This window comes from Mytilus edulis, chromosome 6, assembly GCF_963676685.1.
Source record: "Mytilus edulis chromosome 6, xbMytEdul2.2, whole genome shotgun sequence".
Taxonomy (NCBI): Eukaryota; Metazoa; Mollusca; class Bivalvia; order Mytilida; family Mytilidae; genus Mytilus; species Mytilus edulis.
Window position 1 is genome coordinate 61,082,558 of NC_092349.1, and position 22,983 is coordinate 61,105,540.

Genomic DNA, 22,983 nt, shown 5'->3' on the forward strand with positions numbered 1-22,983 from the left:
CCAATAATGATTGTGGCCAAGTTGTGTTTAATTTGGCCCAGTAGTTTAAGAGGAGAAAATTTTTGTAAAAGTTAAATACGATAAACGACGACGTCTACGACGACGGACGACAACGGACGCCGGACGCAAAGTGATGAGGAAAGCTCACTTGACCCTTCGGCACACACATGATAGTTTAATGTTTACTGAAATGAATATATGGGTGCATATGTCTTATGCCTTATAATTCTTAATCCTTCATGGCAAAAATATATTATAGTTGCAAGTTACACACACACATGTGTGTCAGAAAACCAAATAATCAATTAAATAGGGTTTGTTTTTTCATTAAAGGGCAAGCGTTCTCATTGAATGTCTCATTGAATGGCCCAGACCACATAAAAGTAGGAGATGAGATATGGATTCATTGTTCGACGATTGTGACACCGTATGGAAAAATTGCAGAATTCCTCGTGAATGGTGTAACATTTAAGACTTTACAAAAGAAATCAACCGGATGTTTTTCTGCCATCTCAAATGTTAAGTGCGTTACGGATACATGCCTGTGCTCAGCTGATGGGAAGGTATATTCTTTGAAAATCAAAGAAACCCTATCAAATACCATCTTAAACATTTCTTGTTCCATGAAATTTGTACTAGACCAGACATTTTTTGCATCTGATACCATAAGTATATCAGTGTTAGGTGAGTGCTTATTGTGGGACTATTCTGTATAATGACTCCTAGTAATATATACTGGTCAACAAAAGAAACGATACACGAGTTTAGAATAAAATTTATCAAAAAGTATTAAAACTAAAACAAAATGAGATACACTATTTTAAAAAAGGTTTCATTTGCAATGTATGTACATATGATAAAGAAAACCAAAACCTATCGGAAAGTAACTAAATTCCATGTAAACGATCATAGGGTGCAAATTATTTTTGCGGAAAGTTGGACACAAAATCAACACATGATTTTCTAAGTACTCAAGGAATTTTCGTTTAAAAATATTCAATATGCTAATCAAGTAATGTTAATATTGTCACTTATGGGTAAAAATATTGTTTTTTTTTTTTATTTTTGGTAAAAAGTGTTTTTTGAAATCTCAAAAAATGCAAAAGTGAAAAAAAATGTTTTCGTCTCAAATCAATGTTTTAGATATGAAAACAACACACTGTAAATTCGGAACCTTTCTGATTAGTTTCAAGATTATTAACAGTTGTTTTTTTTAAATTCACTTTACACATACTGTCAATGGTAAATCAATTGATAATGTTTACATTTTAACGATTTCTTGTGGGGCCGAACTTTGCTTTACAAATAAACAAAGAAACTGTACGATTTTTAAAGAAATTGATGACAAACATTGTCTTTATCTTTAAATAAGAGGTTGGCAACATTAGTTAAAACTTCTGTTTTTAAAATTGTCGTTTTATGTAAATTTTGTCAAATAATTTAAATTTCGCCAAATGACGTCACGAGAGCACAAAAACAAAAAATTTTAAACGGAATTATATTTCCCTGGTCATTAAATATTACTACCTTCAATATAAGTCCTATAAACGAAAAATTTATCTTTAATTTGAAAAAAAAAGTCGTGTATCGTTTCTTTTGTGGACTAGTATATATAATTATGTTTATGTTGCATTTTTTTCTGATATTATGACAATAAGAAATGAATAACCATAGTATTACTCAAGGATAAACTTTGATTAACTTAAAAAATAAACCTTTGTATATTGTTCTTATTTCTATTTTATTTTTTTTTGTTTTTTATCTATTTTTTGGCATATCATTTTCGATTGTTGTTTTGTTTTTTTTTGTTTTTTTGTTGTTTTTTTTTTGTGTTTTTTTTTTTTTTTTTGTTACATCGCCATAATTTCGCGCGTATTTTTGTATTTTTTCTTATGTCTTTTCTTAAGATTAAAATAAAAAGGGTTATCAATACAGTTGTTTTGCTAGTATTCGCTATGATAGATATCGCCCACTCATATTCTGCTAATCAAAATTTGGCCTAATATGACACAGTTGTGACGTAACAACTCCCGTATTTCTATCCCATTTGGTAAATACAGATAAATGATCATGGAAATTTCAATGACAAAAATGATGAAATTGTAATAATATATCTACAATTGAAACAGATAAACATTTAAAAAAAGTCTCATCACAGGATACGTTTGTAATAGACATACAAAGATAAACTATAATGTATTACAATATTTTGAATGTTTTTCAAAAATGATTAAATCACTATTTCAGATATATCCGGTCCATATATTTATCCGAACACTAGTTTTCCCATAATGGCTGGAACAAATGTTAAACTAATATGCAGAGTGGAGTCAAGTCTAAAAATACTTTTGCAATTCTCTTGTCTTAATATATCAACCAGAGAAACAAAGCTTTCAAATAACACTGTATTGCAAGTTTCATTACCATTAGAGGCAAAAACTCATTTTGACAAAGAAATATGTACGTGTGTTGTCCAGTACAAGATACACATATCCTCAGTGATTGATATAATCTTGCATCCAGTTCATGTTAAGTTATGGGCATAGAAAACTCTAGAGGAAAGAACCGAATACAAGATAATATCTTAACGTTTCAGAAACCAAAATGTGGACTACCATGCACAATGCAATGCAGAAGAGCTCACTGGATATAGTGCACAGTTGTTTTTCAGTTATAAAACTACTCTGGAGCTCATAAAATGAAGCATTATAATCAACATTATTGTCATCCCAGATATATATTATTATTTTTACCGTTGTAATGAAAAAGCAAACACAAACATGCCAATACACTTGCCCTAATTGACCTTTCCCTTGAAAATCGATAAAGCAAAGGTTTGTTTAAAAATGTCAACATGATCCCATGGTAATACTCATGTTTTTTCTAATGTTGTCTCATGCTCATCAACCCAAAATGCATACATGTAAAACCAATATTGAAATATAAATATAAAAACATATCCACATTTTGGTACTTATGGGTGGGAGAGGGGGGAACTTATCAAGAACCTCATCAACCCAAACAGGCAATATGTATTGCCTGACCAAACATAGCCCTTAAACCAACCACCACTTGGATATTGAAAGAATGAGGATGTATCACATGTACTTCCGCCAAAGATATCAACCAATGAGGTTATACACATATCCTCAGTGATTGATATAATCTTGCATCCAGTTCATGTTAAGTTATGGGCATAGAAAACTCTATAGTCCATACAGCATATTTGCAGGCCAATCTCAAAATATACCACTAGCAAGGCTTTCCCTTAAGGAATAGTATTCCCAATACTCAAAACAAATTCAAAACTTTTATTAAATATTATTCCTTTTAAAATTACTTTAAAGCACTTCTAAACATTTAAAGATGCATGTAAACAGTTCTTTATAAATCGTTCATAATTCAATAAATTCTCATGAATTTGACCACATACAGACTTTTAAAAGTTGAGTTAAGGCAATGAACTCATATCAAAATGAACATTGTCATTATTCTAATAACATCTTCAGCATGTGGAAAGCTTGTAAGCAAAGGGACTTAACCTCCAAGTGTAAACTATGCTGGCTTGTCTCTTTATTTACTGTTGTTGAATCAAACACACTTTTTACTTCATAATCAGGAACATTGACAATTGTATTTCCACTCGATTCTTCACATGTCTACTGAAAATATATTAACCAATAACAAATTGTGTATTTGTACTAAAGACAGCATTAGTCACACTTTGAAAAGGAAAAATCCCTTTGCCTACAATCCACGTGGAAAACCACTAGGGAATCAGTGTCCCTCGAACTGTAGACAAAGAAATTTAAATTAAAAAATTTAACCATATATTAAATTTAAGTATACATTTGTACTAGTATACAAAATCATTCAACATATATAGTTATTTATTAATTTAGATAAAACAAAACAAAACAAAAATATTGCAACCATTATTTAATCTCCCATGACAAAAAGATTTTTGTGACATATTTCAACACATCAATGAAATTAATTACACATCCAATAGAAAACATCATGAAATTACGGAAAAATTATTAGCATTACTTTTAAATAGGTTCATTTTTTTTTTTTTTTTTTTTTTTTTAGTACCGTGCCATATTGGCATCTTCTGCCTTTCTCAACACAGACATACATAATTTAGTGTAGTATCAATATTTTCCCCATGCATTATTTTCCTATTTTCAGAAATCAAAACATTACTTCATTTGCAATTTGTTCTCACCATATTCTGATTAGAAAAAATCCTTTCCTTTTAAAAAGGTTGTTCAAACACATTGACATGAATCATCGTGCAATGTCATATTACTTCTCCTTCATTCGTCACCCTGTCAAAGCTGTAGGTAACACCATCTGAAAACAAAAACATTCTATTCAATTCTATGTACAATCAAACAGACCGCTGAACGCGGACCTCGACGAAGACACCTTATAATTCAATACACATCACTCCGATAAAAAACATGAATATCAAGTGACATGTCACACTTAATTATTCCACTTTCTCAATAATTCTATTCTTTTCTAACAAAGTCTTTAAATAGCATTTCTATCAGTATGTACGATGTAAAAATAAATGAAAAGTCCACAACACAGTCAAAAGTAACAAAAGAAACTATTTACCCTATAAACAATTTATTATTCTCCTTTCAACTACAATTTTCCAAAATGGCCAGAGCCCCCACTTCCACATATATTTTAAATAGCGATAGCACTTTGCCCTGCGTTTAACCGGCGCACGGCATAACAAATATCTGACCACCTGGGTTGATAATAACTACAAAAGGTCTAAATCCCAGAACATCAGTTTGCCACCAAGGTCAAACATTACCATCTAGTTCTATCAAGAAGCCGCCAAGGCGAATATAAATGACCACCAAGGTCTTGACGCCCCCAAGGCTAGTATTTTTAATTCATTGTTGCCATCAAGGCAAATGTAAAAAATCATAAAAATGACCACCTAGGTTAGGTCTATTGCCACCAAGGCATATAAAAATGACCACCTAGGTCTATTGCCACCAAGGCATATATAAATGACCACCTAGGTCTTTTGCCACCAAGGCATATATAAATGACCACCAAGGTCTTAAAGCCACCAAGGCTATATTGCCACCAAGGCTATATTGCCACCAAGGCAAATATAAGTAAAAGTTAAAGAATATAGTTACTTTGCCGACAACACGTGGAGCACGACCTTCCCACAGCTTGGATATTGAAAGAATGAGGATGTATCACATGTACTTCCGCCAAAGATATCAACCAATGAGGTTAAGTTTAAAGCATCGACATCGATTTCTTTAAATATTTCAAGTGAGTAGCAATGACTGAACATTGATTGTGTTTTACCGTTTGATGTAAAGGTGTTTAAACACAAAAACGACCAGCATTGCAAATCTGCAGAATTGCTGGTATTTTCAATTAAAGAAGAAAACGAATATACACACTAGGGCACTAGCTACGAGATTAAAAAAATCCAAATATAAATTTTTGTTTTGTTCAATCATTAATGAAAGTGAAATCTGTGAAATAATCATTCGCTATTAGCAGCCAGCATGGTTCAATTTTGTCAAAATAACATAAGAAACATCGGTGATACATTATTCACTTGCAAATGACTCATTTAACTCATTTAATCCATATATGTGTGAACTTCAATTTAACAACTTAGGTAGTGATGGATTATGCACGATTTAAGCGTGTACAGTTATTAAGAGGAAAACAATGTGAACATTTAAACAAATGCAAATCATTTTATTGACTGATTCGATCCACAAAAAGATAATTCTTGTACAGGAGGTTAAAACGATGATCAACATAAATGTTGTACCTTTCAAATAAAATTAAACATACCAAGAAACATCAAGTTGCACGACTTCGCTATCTATTTATATTTGTATTTGTGTTGATATCGCGTATATGACCGTTGACAGTCCTCGGATGTCAGCCTGATAGATGGCCTCCATGTGCTTAAATACACACGAAACTATGATACATTGTATGAACCCCATGTTTTGCAAATTGTTTATTTTCGATTTTTTTTATAAATTTGATAAACGTTTTAGTAAGTTATAAATCAAAAATTAGAATTTGAGTCGAACTAGTGAACATGAACATGATGAATTAGACAGCTAAGGCCTCCTTTATGACAACTTTTATTAAAATGAGATGTCTATCGAAAATACACTTTAAAATAGGAGCAACCAGAAATAGCATTAAAAAATTAATAATTGCTATCATATAAGCGGAACATAGACCGGTGACATTTCATCTTTGTGTGTTTTCCATATGTTGTTTGCCGTTTATCTACTATTTGACTTTAATTTAATCATAGTGAACAATTCTAATTATTTTCTATGTTTTAACATCTTTTTCTCTTAGGTCCGCCTGCACTAGAAGTGTTCGGTAAAACAATTTATAATAGCTCATCTATCATACGTATATCATGTTATATGCTTGGAGATTTAGTTATGTATGGATTCGACCTTTGGAGTCACACAGCAAATGGAGTATTTATCCGACATCTGAAAGGAGAAAATAATGGCAACATTTCAATTCTAGTTATACGCAAATGTTCATATAGAGATAGTGGCGAGTATTCATGCAATGCTTGGAATACAAAAAACAATAGCCAATATTGGTCCAACAAGACGACATCGATTGTTGTTAACTGTAAGAATATATTATTCTAAGACTGTATGTTGTATTTCCATTGACAATTATGTAATGCTAATGGTACTCACTTAATATATTGTGTTCATGGTTAATTATGAACTAAAAATGTCATTATTTGATGATATCTATATCAAGGTTCTTTATTTGAATTATTCTTCATATGTTATGTTTAAACTTTATCTGCATCATACAGAACGTTCAAACCGTACTAATGTTAAGATTATGCGTTCCCCGTCAGATTATTGTTTGCCTAGTTTATTGTTCTTATCGATAAAAGTATTGAAAGAATAGATGTTCATTATCGAAAAAACAAAATTTATTTATTTATTCGCTTCGCATACTCTTATCTTAACCCTTTCTCTCCATTGATGATGAACATTATAACCTTTTAATATTGCATTATTATACAATTATTTGCAACGTTCAATTGAAAGTTGGGATGTGCTATCATATGTTGCTTCAGTTTTGATCGCGATTGCCGTCAGTTGATTCTTCATTTCCGCTGTCGATTGTCTGGGTTATTGACAACACCATTAAGTACGATAGCCATCGTTATCGACGTTTCTTTAAATTCCAAAAGCTTGCTTTTGAATATTGTTTGTATATAAACAGATTTAAAACATCATTACAGTAACCGTATTCAAATATTTACCAACATCAAAAGTAAATAGAATAATGATCGCAAATATCCGTTTCAACGTTATTCCTTAATTTCTAGCATATTTAGTTTCTGGCGATTCTAGGATTTAACAACTTTTAGTTTTCCTGAGAAAATTGTATATTCACACAACTGGTATATTACAAAATCGTGTATGTACTTTTTTGTGCTTTTAAATTATTTTAATTCATTTTGTATGCTTGTGTTCATTCGCATATTTATTGGAAATAAGTTGTTTCCGGTGGTTACTTCGATACATCAGAAATCAAACCTATAAGGACTTAGCTGGTCGTTAACATCTATTTTGGGCCTTAAAATGATTTTAAGAATTGACAAAAAAAGACGACTAATTGATGAAAAAAATCCTTGTCTCGATACAATTGTCCTGTAAGCTTTTTATACACATATCATAAACAACAACAACAACAAAATACCAAGTAGGCTGTCAAGTACACCAATTAAATCACAGCATGTAAAAATTAATATCAAGCAGAAATTAATCTTCTCAATTATTTCTTTGCAGCGGCACCTGTTATTATTGGATCGTACACTTATAATGATACTTTGCCAACCTTTTCAGTAATCTATTTTGCTTACCCTCCACCTAATGTTCCAAATTGGTTCAAATACACTAAATTACTGGCGAATTCTTCAAGATTTTCAATATACAATATAAAGAAGAACATTTCTTTTGAAATATATGGGAAAATAACACAACAAACTGTTTACTCGACGAATTTGAGTATGGAAGAGTACATTCCTGGAAAGTATACTGCTATGCTGTCAAATAAATACGGCCAAGTTAGAACCACATTCAACTGGAAACTAGGTAATTAAATTGTGACAACAATGTGTCCATCTATCAGGAGCACCTGATTGCACTCCCAGTTTTGAGTGGACTTTGTGTTGTTTCTTATCTATTATTTATAACTGTTGATGTAAATGTCCTTTGATTTTTTTAGTCTTTGTTTACTCCTTGGTTTTCATTGTTACTGTCTTGGTCCAAATAGCAAATTGCAATGCAAAACATAAAAGGTAACATTACGTCATCAAAGTGAGAGGGTTAGCGCTATAAAACATGGTTTAATCCACCATTTTCTACATTTGAAAATACCTGTACCAAGTCAGGAATATGACAGTTCTTGTCCATTCGTTTTTATGCGTTTTGTTATTTGATTTTGCCATGTGATTATGGACTTTCCGAATTGATTTTCCTCTAAGTTCAGTATTTTGTGATTTTACTTTTTACGAGAAATATTGTTATGTATTGTATACTGCAAGGAATCCAATTGTTAGGTAGTCTCCTGGTCTCTAGATATTGTTTTGTTTTACATCATTGTTTAAGACAATCAATGTATGGTCAATTTTGCCTAAGTGAGTTGGAACTTTTTAAATAATTTAGGTGCTGATTCTGTACCGGTTTGCTGTGTTTAATTTTTATAAGGAAAGCTTGAACCAAACGATTTGAAAGCCAATGACATATTAATACTTCAGACCAAGATCGTTTTCCGAGTTAATTTGATTTTCTTTATATTGGTTTAGTAGGGAGCAAACTGTGTACAACATGTACAAACGTTTTTGAAATTTTTGTACGATAATCAACGTAATCTTTTAAAAGAACAAATCTGAGAAACTTTTATTAGCTTTCTATATTCTTAACCAAGTTTACGCAACTTCTTCATACTAGAATATGACAATCGAGATATTCATGTTTTACTTATTCGATTTTGTCAATTTAATTTATTACGAGTACGATATGTAGTTTTCCTCCCAATATATTCCTATATATATAAGTACGTCTGAGCCAGTGACAACTCTACAACAGATTTATCCATCGGATCACCAGAAGTGCTGGTGATACATGGCTGTGTACATTACGTATACACAACTCGTTGTTGGGTTGATGTTTAGACGAGTTATAGGTATAATGTCTCTTTTACTCCTATAAAATGAAAGTAATCCTATTTCTGCATATTGTTTTCAGATAAATCCGGACAACTGTTTTTCTTTGTCTTACTTGTGTTAACTGGTATGATCGTGTTTATACTTACTGCTGGTGTTATTGCAGTTATTATTAAAATAAAATCTACAATAGGTAAGCTTTTTGTTTCTTAAATCTATGATATAAAAAAGATGTGGCATGATTGACAATGAGACAAGTACGGCTTTCAACAATGAGCAAGGCCCTTACCGCATAGTCAGCTATAACAAGCCCCGAAATGACATGTAGACTTTTTTTGTGTTGCTCAAATCATTATGATATTACCAGTAATGCAAATGCTATTTCTAGTGATCTGTACTTTGAGTCCGTCTCCCTAAACAAAATCATGCAATACAGCAAGCTTCCTTATTGTATCGTGTCTAGACATTAAGTGTGTATAAATCAATGAATTCAAATATAATAAGATGAATTAATGTAGCTACTCACTTTTTTATAAAGGGATTTCTTCAGAGATGTTTTCTGATCAAACAGCATGTATACTTCGTGTGTCGCTTGATATAACGCTCCAACACCCGGCACATACCTCAATCAATGAACTTGAAGGCATCCTTATTTAAGCTAATATATGTTTAAGTATTTATGTAAAACGGAAGAAATGCAAGATCTAAGTATACAGTCTTGTATCTATTTCTGTAAATGTATAGTAATTATCAAGTTTTCATTTTTCATACCCTGAATGTTGGAATGCATTCAAATGACAATTCTTCACTGTCACTTGAAATTCGTTTGCTACTGCAGATTTTAAAGTTTTAATTTGCATATAATTTTTATTTCAGGCGATTTAAATTTTAAACAATATCAACCTAATAATAGACGAGCCATGTATGTAATATGTAGTGACTTTGAAAAATATCTTTCTTCTCTCTGCAGTTTTCAGCAACCATCTTGTCTCTTCATAAAAAAAAGTCATATCTAAAACTTGCACTATCCCTGAATATTCAATTATACCGTTTTGGGTTTATAGATTAAGGAACTAACCATGCACGCTAAAATACGAAGCTATACGTATACGTAGCCACAGCATGCATGTAACTCATTTATAAATAAAATAAACAAGAAAACGTCCAGTCACTCTTATAGATTTTTAAGCATCGTCAATGTTAATACAAATACACAATTCCTTGTGCTTGTCGCTATTCGTTATCATAAACTATGATCCTTCTTGTTAGGTGCATGCACTTTTTAAGCAAAATACTTAGTTGAAATCATTGTTTTTCTAAGTTTCCTATTGAAATACTTCAGAAAAGTAATATGTTACCGTTTTTAGGTCAAATATGCATTTCTAGACTTTCCTCCATCTGTAACTCGATCCAAAATCTAAGTACATTGTGAAATACGTCCAAAACGTACGGAACAAGAAAAGCTAGCAAAAACGGTACAGGGTAAACTTTGTTTGAGCGATGGTATGCTTTAAAAATCAATATTTTAGACCATAATGATTAGATTATGTTACTTACATGAACATGACTAAGCAGAGACACGTTAGAAACAGATGACTGCAAGAAACTGGTTCTTGTTCAATTGCTACTATCGCGTTTTGTGTAAATGCCGGCTTTTTAGTTGTTCTTGGAGTTCTGTCTCTTTTTACTCATATGAATGTTTTTAAAACTTTTCTTTAATTGGACATTTTGCAAAGGAAGCAACGATATTTGCATTTATTCAATTCAAAAGTTAAAAATTCCTTATATGTCAAAATTAGTTTGTCCCTGTAAAGAGCATCTGTTAGTGAGCGGGTACATACAGAACGCCAAACGTATGAAGAAATTATCTCTGAAGGAAAAATGCTGCATCTTGTGCATGTTAATATAATTTGTCTGCTTTAGTCAATACTTTGATAATTCAAATAATGAATTTCTGTTTTCTGTGAAGTACAATCAGGCAAAGATGTCTATTGTGCAAAGTACGTGTTCATAGACGATACAAAAAGCCATCTTTTAAATGTTATCCCAAAACAAAAAGTAATAATTAGATACTAGTACAGAAATTTCAAGATCTTTCTGAAGGTTTACAATTAGTCTCGAATAAACACCCTTTCAACATTTTGTTTTCAATCGTCTTCAATGTGTGCTATACTGTAGTGTTGCTATTTTCTGTAGATATTATGCAGCACCAGAGGATGAAAATACCCCTCACGTATACCATAGAACGGATCCCGAATATGAAGAACCAAGTCCAGGACATTATATGGAAATTTTGGACATAAACGTAGGAAGAAACAATAGTACAACTGATGACAATCAATATGAAATAGCACATGATTACATTGAGTTGGAGTAGTCAAAGAAATTATTAAATCAAACGTTAAGATGTTTTGAAAAATATCCAAAAGTATATGTAGGAATCCGTGTGACTGATTAAAAGAAAACTAATGACAAATGTTAAAATATATATATATATTTTATGTTGTTTCTGTATACAGTTTATGAGTTTATACATGTTTCCTTCAAATTGTTTCTGCATGGATTGTAATTGAAGAATGGTGCATTTAAACTATTACAGTACTTCACTTTATTATAAGTTATATATATAAGAACGATAAAAACAGTTCATTATTGGTGATACTTGAATATAGATCAAGTGTGTTAGTCGGAGAGAAACTGACAAAGCCATTACAAACTACGACACGAATAAGGACGGAAAGACAAACAACAGTCTATGAAAAAAGTAAAACCACAAAAATACTGAACTCCAGAAAAAATTCGAGAATTAAGGAATGTCCCTAATCAAATGGCAAAATCAAAAGCTAAAACACAACAAACCAAAGGATAACAAGTGTCATATTCCTGACACTATAGCGAAACGTAACGATTGAGCAACACGAACTCCACTAAAGACTGCCGATGACCACGGTTACTCCTGAATGGCATATGCTTATCCTGCTCCACGTGTAGGCACCTGTATGTAGCTCAGAAATGAAAGGAGACCATTGATAACAAAGTGTAAAACAGTTTACATGTAACATGTGTAATAAAGAAAATTAACAACTTTCAAATATTTAATGAAATATAAACCTTTGTGATGATCCTTTAAGAGTCACATATTACTTTTCATTTCAACACATTTCGAAAATCTACTTTACATAAGTATAAAATCTAATACCTGTACAGTTAAAAGACATCACAATATAAAATAGGTGTCATGAATATGTTTAAAAGTTTGTACAAAAACAGTTGATTAAGAATTTTTGAATCAAAATGAGATTAACAGTTTTTGAGAAAAAAAAAACACCAGCACGGTATCAAGAGCAATGTTTAGCACAGGTCAGGCCCCTGGTCGTGAACAGCACCGTGACAGAATTAGGACATGGGTAATCTATAAAATGCAATGTTAAGAGACTTTATTTATAAAATTAATCTGGCGAGCACTTCTGAGTATAGTAAACGGACTTAAGGAGAACTTTTTTTTTTTTTTTTTGTCTGTTGCAGATGTTCTGAAAATTAAAACTTTTGTGTTGGTCGTAGTTTACAGTGAAGACGACTAATTTTGTTATTGCTTGCTTCTGAACCAATTAAGAAACAAATTTGAAATATCTTACCTGTTTATTTTTATCTGTTGTTCAATAATTCGTCACAATTCATCATTTTCGTCTTTGTTTACTTTTAAATGTATGAACGGTCACCGGTCTGAACCGAATCACTATCACAGAACGTTCTCTCGCTGCGCAACTTGTCTCACCGTGATTTAAAGATTATATATTATTTAATTGTATTGAGTTTTCTTTTCAGTCTGTAATCGAAAGGCGAAAGATACTAAAAGGGACATTCAAACTCATAAGTCAAAAATAAACAGACAACGTCATGGCGGGCTAAAGATACAAAAACAAACAGACAGACAAACAAACAACAGTGCATAAAACACAACATAGAATGACTGGGGAAAATAGACCCCATCAAAATCTGGAGGTGTGTGCATGTACTCCGGAAGAGTATAAGAAGTATCTGCCCCACATGTGGCACTGACCCGTCGTGTTGCTCATATTAGTCACAAACCAAATGATGAGTATATATAATTCGCCACGGTGAGTCACATTTTGGGAAAAAGGGACTGTGTGTAGTTCGGATAATTGGAACATATCCTTTTGTCGTCTGTGAAACGACTATTCAATAACGGTACATTGAGACTTGGATATAGAGTTGTCTCATTATAGTCTACATCTTCTTAGTTATGTTTATAACTTATTAAGGCATATAAAAGATATAATTGTTAATCACTGATAAAAGGTTAAGAAATTAATAAGATTATAAAAGGTTACGGTTTACGCAAACTGATTCTGCCCATATAGATTATTCATTATTTTATTATTGGGCCGGATCGACGTGGGCCGGGTCGGATCGACTTTGGGCCGGATAGGTTTGGGGCCTGAACGACTAGATACCCAATAAGTTATATTTACATAGAAGTGTTTTCATTTGTAATTAAAAAAAATCAGATTTCAGAAAAGACAAGATAGTACTGCGATTTAAATTGCCATACAAAAGCAGTGATCGATAAAGTATCAATTTGATAAAAGAAAAATAAACGCAATTAAGATTCCATTCCAGATTTCAGTATTAGCATGACAAGCTATGTTTGTGCTAAAAACAAATGAAAATGTTAGCTAATCATGAATAGACGCTAAAAAATGCACAGCATTTATAAAAATTAAAAACGGGATATTATCATGATGAACTTCGTCAATGATTTTGAAACACAAATCCTTGCCGGTCTACATTAATTTTGAAAATGTTAAAAATTTAATAGAATGAATTAATAATCTGCACAAGTTTACAGTCATTTTCGATTCCATCCCTTTGAAAAATTTATGCCGCTAATTGAAATAAGTCTAGTCAATATAGATTTAGCTGCAACCATAATATATCAGAAGAAGAGGACATAGCATTAATAAATACGTGTATCTATGGTACATGTCCGGGATCAGTAAAGCATCTTTTATGTCAACCCCTATTCCGGAAGTGTCAGTTTGGGTAGCTTCCCTTAAAATTTTTGAGAAGTTCATCTTTACAAGTTCCACCTAGGTAAAAATTGAAGGTTAAAAGCTTTAATGACAAATAAAATATTCAAGGACCAAACTGAGCAACACTTTCCTATTCAATCAAAGATTTTTTTTTATTCAAGTCACTTTCATGACTTCGGCCACATGCATAAACGGGGACGAAAGATACCAGAGTTACAATTTCATAAATCGAAAATAAACTGACAAAGCCATGGCTAAAAATTAAATTAAAAACAGACAAACAATAGTACACGCGACACAACATAGAAAACTGAAGAGTAAACAACAAGAACCCCACCAAAAAGTAGGGGCGATCTCAGGTGATCCGTTAAAACGCCGGAAGGGAAAGCATATCCTGCTCCACATGTGGCACCTGTCATGTTGCTTATGAGATATCAGATCTGGTAAATAGTCTAATTCGGTAGGTCACATTTATGAAAGGGAAGAGGATTGTAGTTACGAGGTAAGGAACATATTCGATATCATTTGTGAAATGGTTACAAAAATGTATTCCATAATTGTCAACCAACTCGTGATGGCGTCCTTAAAATTTACAAAGAGATGATTTCAACTTCACCATTTGGAACTCTTGATTTAATAGCTTCCTTGTGAGCAACAACCCTCTATCAATAAAATCATGATAGGAAATGCAAGCACAGGATTATCCTATCAATTCGCCGTTTCAGAATCTAATGCATCCTGGGTAATATTTTCAAACATGTACACCAAAACGTCGTGATTGCAGGGGTTAAAAAATCCACTAGCCCGACGCCCGGGACTAGATCATTTACGCCTCGGGCAATTATAATGTGTAATCCGATATGCCCGACGGACTAGTAACAAAAAATTCTTGACGTTTCCAAAATAGAAAGTGAAAAATCCCTTCATCACTATTCCATGTATTCTAAGATAGCCATTTCGATTCAATTAAGTCATCCGGGATTCCAAGAATTTGAACTGGTTTGTACAGGTCCTGTTGTACATATTTTAAAAATAGAACAAATAACTCTGGCATGTCTGGGTGGCCTGGTATCATGTGTTGATTGCAATTCTCGTACTTTAAATATCGATTTCTCATACCATGGCTTGGGGTATTGAACATTGCTTATCGTGCCGAGATTTTCAATTAACGGTATTTGGGGGTATGATGTATTGATTGGTCATGACCTGTCTTGTTGCACAGCTCTTGAGCACGAAACCATGCAACAAAATATTTCTTAATATTTTAGTACGGGAACCCCAGGGACTTCGTCAGTTTCAAAACGAAAAACGGTAGATGAAGGGAGTAACGAGGATGAAAATTTATCCCCCAAAAATGGTAAATACGACAGGGAAAAGCCGCGGAAAAAAAATAATAGTGTCCAGGACAGCGCTGTCCTGTCAAGTCTTTAGCGCGAGACTCACACATGTTCATGCTTATTTGGCGGCATTTTCCTTTGATCTATTGTTTTTTTTCTCTTTGATCTTTACAATTTGGCCAAATAAACACACATTCATGACATTCACTTCCTGAAAAGTTGGCAGAACTGGGACACATTGATTCCTCTGGCAAGGTTGGCTGTTGCTGATGAAAAAAACAGACAATGCTCTGTGAATATTGCCGTTAGTTGCCCTAAGCACGCCAATAAAAAGTCTGCTTTGAATGTTGGAACAACTAAGTTAGGTTAAGCACCAAAAGAATAAATAACAGATCAACAAAAATGATTAAATACAGTGTATAATGTCTCCTTCAAAACAAAGGACACCCACTTTATATGCATCAAACTCTTGTTTTTTAAGGCATACTGGACTAGCAGTTCTTCCAACAGGGCTAGTAAAACCCTGCTGCCAATAAGTCCTGGGCTAGTAAGTTGTAACAATTTTTATTAACCCCTGGATTGGTTAAAAATTTCAAAAACAATGGAAATTCAACCAATGACGTGACAGTATTTTTATTTTGGGGTACGAACAATGAAATTACCCATAGTTCTTTAGATTCTGAAACGGCCAATTGGGAGATAAATACACCACATGCAGGTGCTGCTGGAATGTTGCTACTTAGAAATGGAAAGTTCACAATTGGAAAGCTGAAATCATCTCTTTTGTCGTAAAGGTTTGTTTTCAATTGACCCTCATTGTCAATTTCTAGATGTACATGAACAACAATGTACATTGTGTCAAGATATGAGCCAAAGGCATATAGGTACAATGTACATGTAAAGGCATAGCACAGGCACTTGTTTCAGTTTCTATCCATGGGAAGACCCACTATCAACGTATATTTACCAGAAGGTACCCAACCACTTTTTTCACCTTTCCGCTTAAAACCCTTATTTCTCTGTCAATTCATTCTCAAATTTTTTGTTCCATACAATGTACACTAATTGAATCATGAAAAGTTTTTCTTTGAGATGATAATGCATTTTATTTTCCCTAGGAGTACCCCTTACCCCCAATACACAAGATTTGTCATATCTATATTTATTTATTCAATAATTGATTGCACATTTGATTTTACACTACTACAAGTACAGTTTTGCAAACATACATGTACCAATAGAACCAACCAAAGACCTCGGTATCACTGCATGCAGCTACTAAGAAGGCTAGTTAATGCATATGGTCATGAAGCATTTGGTCCAAATACTCATATGGCATGTATGGTCAGGAACATAACTATATATATAAATTACACCTGGTACGAAAAGTCTAGGTTACAAATCAATTTAGTTACAAAATAACCCGGTACAAAACTACCAGGTTAGGAAACAACTAGCATTCGGGATAACATAGTCATTTTAGCCATAATTGCCAACATGGCCTTATGAACTAGTCTAGGGTCCACATTTACCTTGATTTGACATGTTTTAGGAAATAGGGTATTTCTTATCACAGAAGACCATTGTTAATAACATACATGTAGGTACAAATGTATCTGGTTAAACCTTTATCCCTTTTACCATGTTTACAGCTGTTATCATAGTTATGATGTTATGATACATGATTATATTTTTTTATACATATTAACCACCACCTCTATTTACACATGAAAATAAGTACATCCCTTGATATATATACACGAAAGAAACTGGAGCACAAGTCAATTGACCTGTAAATGTTAATTGCTTCATCTCAAATGTACATGTGATGAGCAGGCTGTGGTGAGCACTTTATTTTCTTTAAACTGATTGTTATTAATTAGTTAACTTGTACTACCTCAATAGAGTCGATTACATCAGATTTAACTTAAAACATAGTCCTCTTGTCATGCTAGTGATGCACTCCACTGTCAATATTTTGCCTGTTGTCAGGAAAAATCCACTGCAGTCGATAATAAACTGGAGTGTTAATTTTAGAACAAAATAGTTCATAGTATAGTTTATTTGATACTTGTAACATCTTTTATAAAGTTTTTTAAGACTTTGTATAGAATGGTTTCTAGAATTATCTAATGTAATACATGTTCATCTCAAAACAATATGAAATCGATTCTTTTCTTCAATTTCACATAACAGACAGATTGCATTGGCATGCTGTTACTGTTAAATTAAGACTTGTCATACTGACTTAAGAGTATATGTATTACTTCATTGTACTTGTTAACTATAAACAAAATTACATGAAGATTTTTGCAAGATATCAGCTGATGTTTCTAATAATAAATTCATGTTTTCACTCAGGAATCACAGGAAAATGTCAGATATGGAAGATAAATTACTGAAGGAAGACCATGGCCAGTCAGCTGTAGGAAAAGATAAAGATGAAAATATACCAAATACCAAGCTTAGAAAAAATATTGATAGTATTGTAAGCATATATATATTTAATGTATTTTCAAGAACTCTGTCATGTCTGTACATGTCATAAATACATGTACAGTTTTGTAGCTATGTTTTTGTTTTTTTATGCATTGTAAACTTGCTGATGGATGTCATTTCGACTCTGTAATTTGGCATTTCGATTATAAGCACACACACCTTACATTTAATTGCATAACTTTGTCTGACAAATACCCTATATATACAAATAACAGGAATTAACTGTACCAACATTGGAGGGTGGTCAATGGTACGGTAACAGTTATTGTTTAATCCAAATTCACAACAAATAATATTAAACTAATATATATCATTTAACGTTTATAAAAAATCAAAAATTACAAATGTCTAACTTTACTTTCAGTGTGACACCTTGAGGACAGACCAGGAAGAAAGTCTTTATATAACTGTCAACTTACCTGAGAACAAATATTATATTGGAGGCTCTGAAATTGGAAACCGATTCTTAAGTCAACACTCAGAGCTTACAGAAAAGTTCTTTGCATTTTGTAAAGGTAAGTTCTGTCGTAAAATCAAGTTCTGGATATATGTGAAAGAAAACAAGAGGGTCAAATACTAATAAAATAAATGATGTCTTTCCTTGAAAAGTTTTTAAGATTTAGTGCCTCATCATATATAAAGGGAATCACACCAGCATGTTGGTTTTGATATTATTCAATGGGAAGGGTGGGTGACTGTGATAAATAAATATATCATATTGAAATTTTCTTTTCAAGGTTTAAATTATCTCCCCTTATGCTTTTCAATAAAAAAAAAAGAATTTTTATTGACTCCTTAAAAAATGAAGATTTGGAAGATCAAAACATGCATTATACTTTTTTTTGGTATAGTTTGTCTACTACTTTTTGGTAAGAGTTTAACCTTTTATTCTCAGGAACTCATTAATTAATAATAGTCAAAGAGATCAGTCATGCTCATATGTTGAGAAATACAAAATGGCTACACAAATTTTACCCTACAAACTTTTGAAATTGTTGTTTATAAATTATACATAAATAAGTAGTGAAGATAGCGATTTAATCAATGTAATAAACAGAAATAGAAAAAGACAGAGAATATGACTTATTGTATTTGTTTGGTGATTGTCTAAGGGAAATAACTCATTATTTTCTTTTTACAGTAAATTAGGATTGTTTGTATAGACTTAAGAAATTGTTTTCTTAAAATTGTACATTTTAAATAATAAAGATAGACATTTAAACAATGTAAATAACAGAAATAGAAAAAAGAAAGAGAATATGACTTAAGAATTTGTTTAGTGATTTTCTAAGAGAAGTAACTCTACCCCCAAAGTTATTTTCTTTTTCCTGTACATGTAAATAAAACAATATAAAAATTGCTTGTAAACATGTGTTACCCCTGACTTTATGAGTACCTATACATTATACTAGTTGCCCAAAAGTTAAGATCCTTTTGTTTACATCTAAACAAGATTAATTTGTCGATTTTTGTAATGAAACACACATTTTAGAAAATATTTTAACAATTGAATGATATTTTATCTATTTTTCTTTATTATTTAGATACATACAGATGTTCTGGAGTTGAAGTAAACGCATCTGACAAAACACAGTTACCTGATCAGAAAATTAGCCAAACCAGTAATTCAGGTGATGAATCCCACACAAACACAAAAAAAATGAAAAGAAAAAGTCAAGTCAAATTGTGTATGGAAGAATCACCAATGAAAAAACATGTCACAAACAATATTGCGAAGTTACCATCCATAGATACAGTTGTTTCAACAAGAAAGTCAAACAGAATTAATTCCAAGGAAAATATTTTACAAAAAGCCGAAATGAGGAAAGCTAATATGAATAATATAAATTCTCCCATACTAGATAATGTACGCAAATCAAATGTTCAAGAAGATGATGTAAAGTTTTCTAGTTTCAAATCTGATGCTAAGGAGTTAAAATTTGAAAATAAAAGTAAAACTGGTTTCAATACGGTTTTAAAAAGTCCAAGCACAACTCTTGATATAAACCATGATATTGAAATTCAAGGCAGAACTGCTGATGATTTTAGTAATGAAAAGGTAGCAACAATAAAAACAGAAATTGACAATTCAGAAGACACAGATCAAATTGTTTTAGATATACTCCAAAAGGATACAGTTAATATAGATAATTTAGAACTAAAAGAGATAGAAAATATTGAAGGATTTGAACAAGAGGAAAATTTAGTAATGTCCTTCAATAAGGATGAAGATTGTGTCAGTGATAAAGACGAGGATTTAAAAAATGACGAAGATGATGATGACGAAGATTATGAAAACAACGCAGATTTGGCTGATAGTTGTGATGAAGAGGAGGACAGTGGAGAGAATATTTTGAAGTCAGAAAACAGAATTGAACGTAAACAGAAGAAAATAGCCTGCACACTGTGCAATAAAGAATTCCATCACAAACGGTACCAGTCACATCTAAGAAATGTTCACAAGCAATTATATGCCTATGAATGCGAAATTTGTAGACAAACTTTCAACTCGGCTATAAGTCTGAACAAACACAAAGCATTACACTCAGACATGCCAGAAGAAGAAACTAAGAATGAAAAAGAGATTGAAAATTATATTGAATCAAATTATTGTATGAAGAAAGGGGTGATTGTTAATTTGAATGAGGCCAGTAAAGAAACTTTCACATGCAATTTATGTTTGAAGACATTACGGACAAAAGCTGGACTGGAAAGTCACATGCAGATCCACAGTGGTCATTTCCAGTGTTCTACATGCAGTAAAACTTTTGTTTCACAGCACAGACTTACAAGACACGAAACACTCCATGACAAGGGAAACTTCAACTGTGAGGTTTGTGCTCATGTCTGTACAACCAAACGATACCTTATACAACATATGAGGAAAGAGCATGATGATCAACGAGAAGTTTGTTATGAGTGTGGTATTTTCTTTGAATCATTAACAGATAAAAATCAACACATGTTGACGCACAAGACTGGCCATTGTAGCAATTTTATTTGTCCAAAATGCGGGAAAACTTTTGAATTGTTACGATACTTAAAAAACCACAATAAACAAAGTCATAAGGGAAATGAAGAAATTTGCAAGGTCTGTTCCACGTTTTTTGATACAAAAGATGATCTTAGAAAACATATGTGGCAGCACAGACAAGATTTCTTCTATATTTGTAAGATTTGTAAAGCTGACTTTGAATTATCTGAGTTATTAATGAACCATTCTAAAGAAGTTCATAATTCTCACATGTATATCTGTGAGAACTGTGGTGAACAATTTGACTCGGCCGTAAAGTTAAAGAAACATTCAACCTATGAACACACTCCAGAAAGTCTTTTTTCATGTCATCTTTGCGGGTCCCGATTTTTAAAAGAGCGAAAACTAAAAGACCATATTGACAGTGTTCATGTAAATCTGAGACCTTTCATGTGTGAAGAGTGTGGAGCCTGCTTCAAAACAAAGGGATGTCTACAGGTCCATATAAGAAGACATAGTACCGATAAAACTAATGTTTGTGAACTCTGCAATGCTAAGTTCAAGTCAATTGACGGCTTGAATAATCATGTCTTAGATAGCCATGGACACCAAGTGAACACAGAAAAACTTAACTTCCGCGTATATGAATGCAGTTATTGTGGAAAAAGAAGCTCACAGAAAGCTATATACATTCGACATTTGCGTACGCATACAGGAGAAAAACCTTATAGTTGTGAAATATGTAATAAAAAATTCCCTATTCCAGCTGCATTAAATCGGCACATGAAACACAAACATATGGAAAATGGAAAAAAGCATGTATGTGAAACATGTAATGTGAGATTTGCTGAAATGTCACATTTAAAACGTCACTTTGGAACACATACTCATAAAACTATGGCAGGAGAGGCCCTTCAAGCAGAAAAGAAAATTTCCAAAATGGTTTCTTATGAATTTGAAGGTGAGCGTGTCTTAATAGATGCTGACAATCTTCAGACCCTAGAACAACATAAAGACACTGAGCTTGCTGAGCAAACTAAAAACTTTAAAGTTATTTACTTGAATGAAAATGCAGATCCTAACATGGAAAAGACTGAAACTGTTTATACCATAGAAAATTCCTCGATGTTGAATCTGCCTGATTCCACTATATATGTAATCTCTGAAGCTGAGGATCCTGATGTCTTTGTACATTTACAAAGTGAACATACATAAACTTCTCAAAAGATACTGTAAAATACTCAGCTAGCTCATGTTAACTGATCTCATAACTTGTTATTTATTTTTGTTAAAAATCAAATTAATTAGTATTAATTGTTTCTACTTTTGTAGCATTTAGAAAACAACATCAATTGCCACACAACGTTTACAAAATTGTGGTTAGAAAGAAATGCAGCCTTATTTTCTGTGTCCCTTACGAATTTCACAGAAAGTAAGACATACAGATGCTTATTAGGCAATAACAGCATAAACTATAGTACATGTGGTTGTAATCAGTTTATAAGTCAGAAAGTAAAGTATTTGGAATAAAGAATCATTTGAAACCAAATTTAAGGTATACATGCATGTATCATGCAAATTGATCTATCTGTTATATAAAAAAGAAGATGTGGTATGATTGCCAATAAGACAACTGTCCACAAGAGACCAAAATAACAGACATTAACAACAATTTACTATAGGTCACCGTACGGCCTTCAACAATGAGCAAAGCCCATACCGCATAGTCAGCTATAAAAGGCCCCGATAAGACAATGTAAAACAATTCAAACGAGAAAACTAACGGCCTTATTTATATAAAAAAAATGAACAAAAAACAAACATGTAACACATAAACAAATGACAACCACTAAATTACAGGCTCCTGACTTGGGACAGGCACAT

The 22,983-nt window shown here is 32.4% G+C and overlaps 2 protein-coding genes across 3 annotated transcripts; both read left to right on the top strand.

Moving 5' to 3' along the window:
• Positions 1-208: 208 nt before the first annotated feature.
• On the top strand, positions 209-12,327 carry LOC139528031 (uncharacterized). Its single transcript, XM_071323814.1, has 8 exons — positions 209-684; positions 2,248-2,476; positions 5,271-5,313; positions 6,382-6,672; positions 7,857-8,162; positions 9,318-9,428; positions 10,112-10,157; positions 11,432-12,327. The coding sequence occupies exons 2-8, from the start codon at positions 2,459-2,461 to the stop codon at positions 11,610-11,612; spliced, it is 996 nt and encodes a 331-aa protein (XP_071179915.1). The 5' UTR covers positions 209-684; positions 2,248-2,458; the 3' UTR covers positions 11,613-12,327.
• A 1,941-nt stretch (positions 12,328-14,268) lies between these two features.
• Positions 14,269-22,403, top strand: LOC139528032 (zinc finger protein 665-like). Of its 2 annotated transcripts, none has more exons than XM_071323815.1 (4): positions 14,269-14,350; positions 17,988-18,114; positions 18,490-18,640; positions 19,670-22,403. In XM_071323815.1, exons 2-4 carry the CDS (start codon positions 18,001-18,003, stop codon positions 22,312-22,314), a joined length of 2,910 nt encoding a protein of 969 aa, XP_071179916.1. In that variant the 5' UTR covers positions 14,269-14,350; positions 17,988-18,000; the 3' UTR covers positions 22,315-22,403. The 2 variants fall into 2 exon arrangements, with proteins under 2 accessions (XP_071179916.1, XP_071179917.1); XM_071323816.1 differs by having other exon boundaries at positions 14,278-14,363.
• The last annotated feature ends 580 nt before the right edge of the window (positions 22,404-22,983 follow it).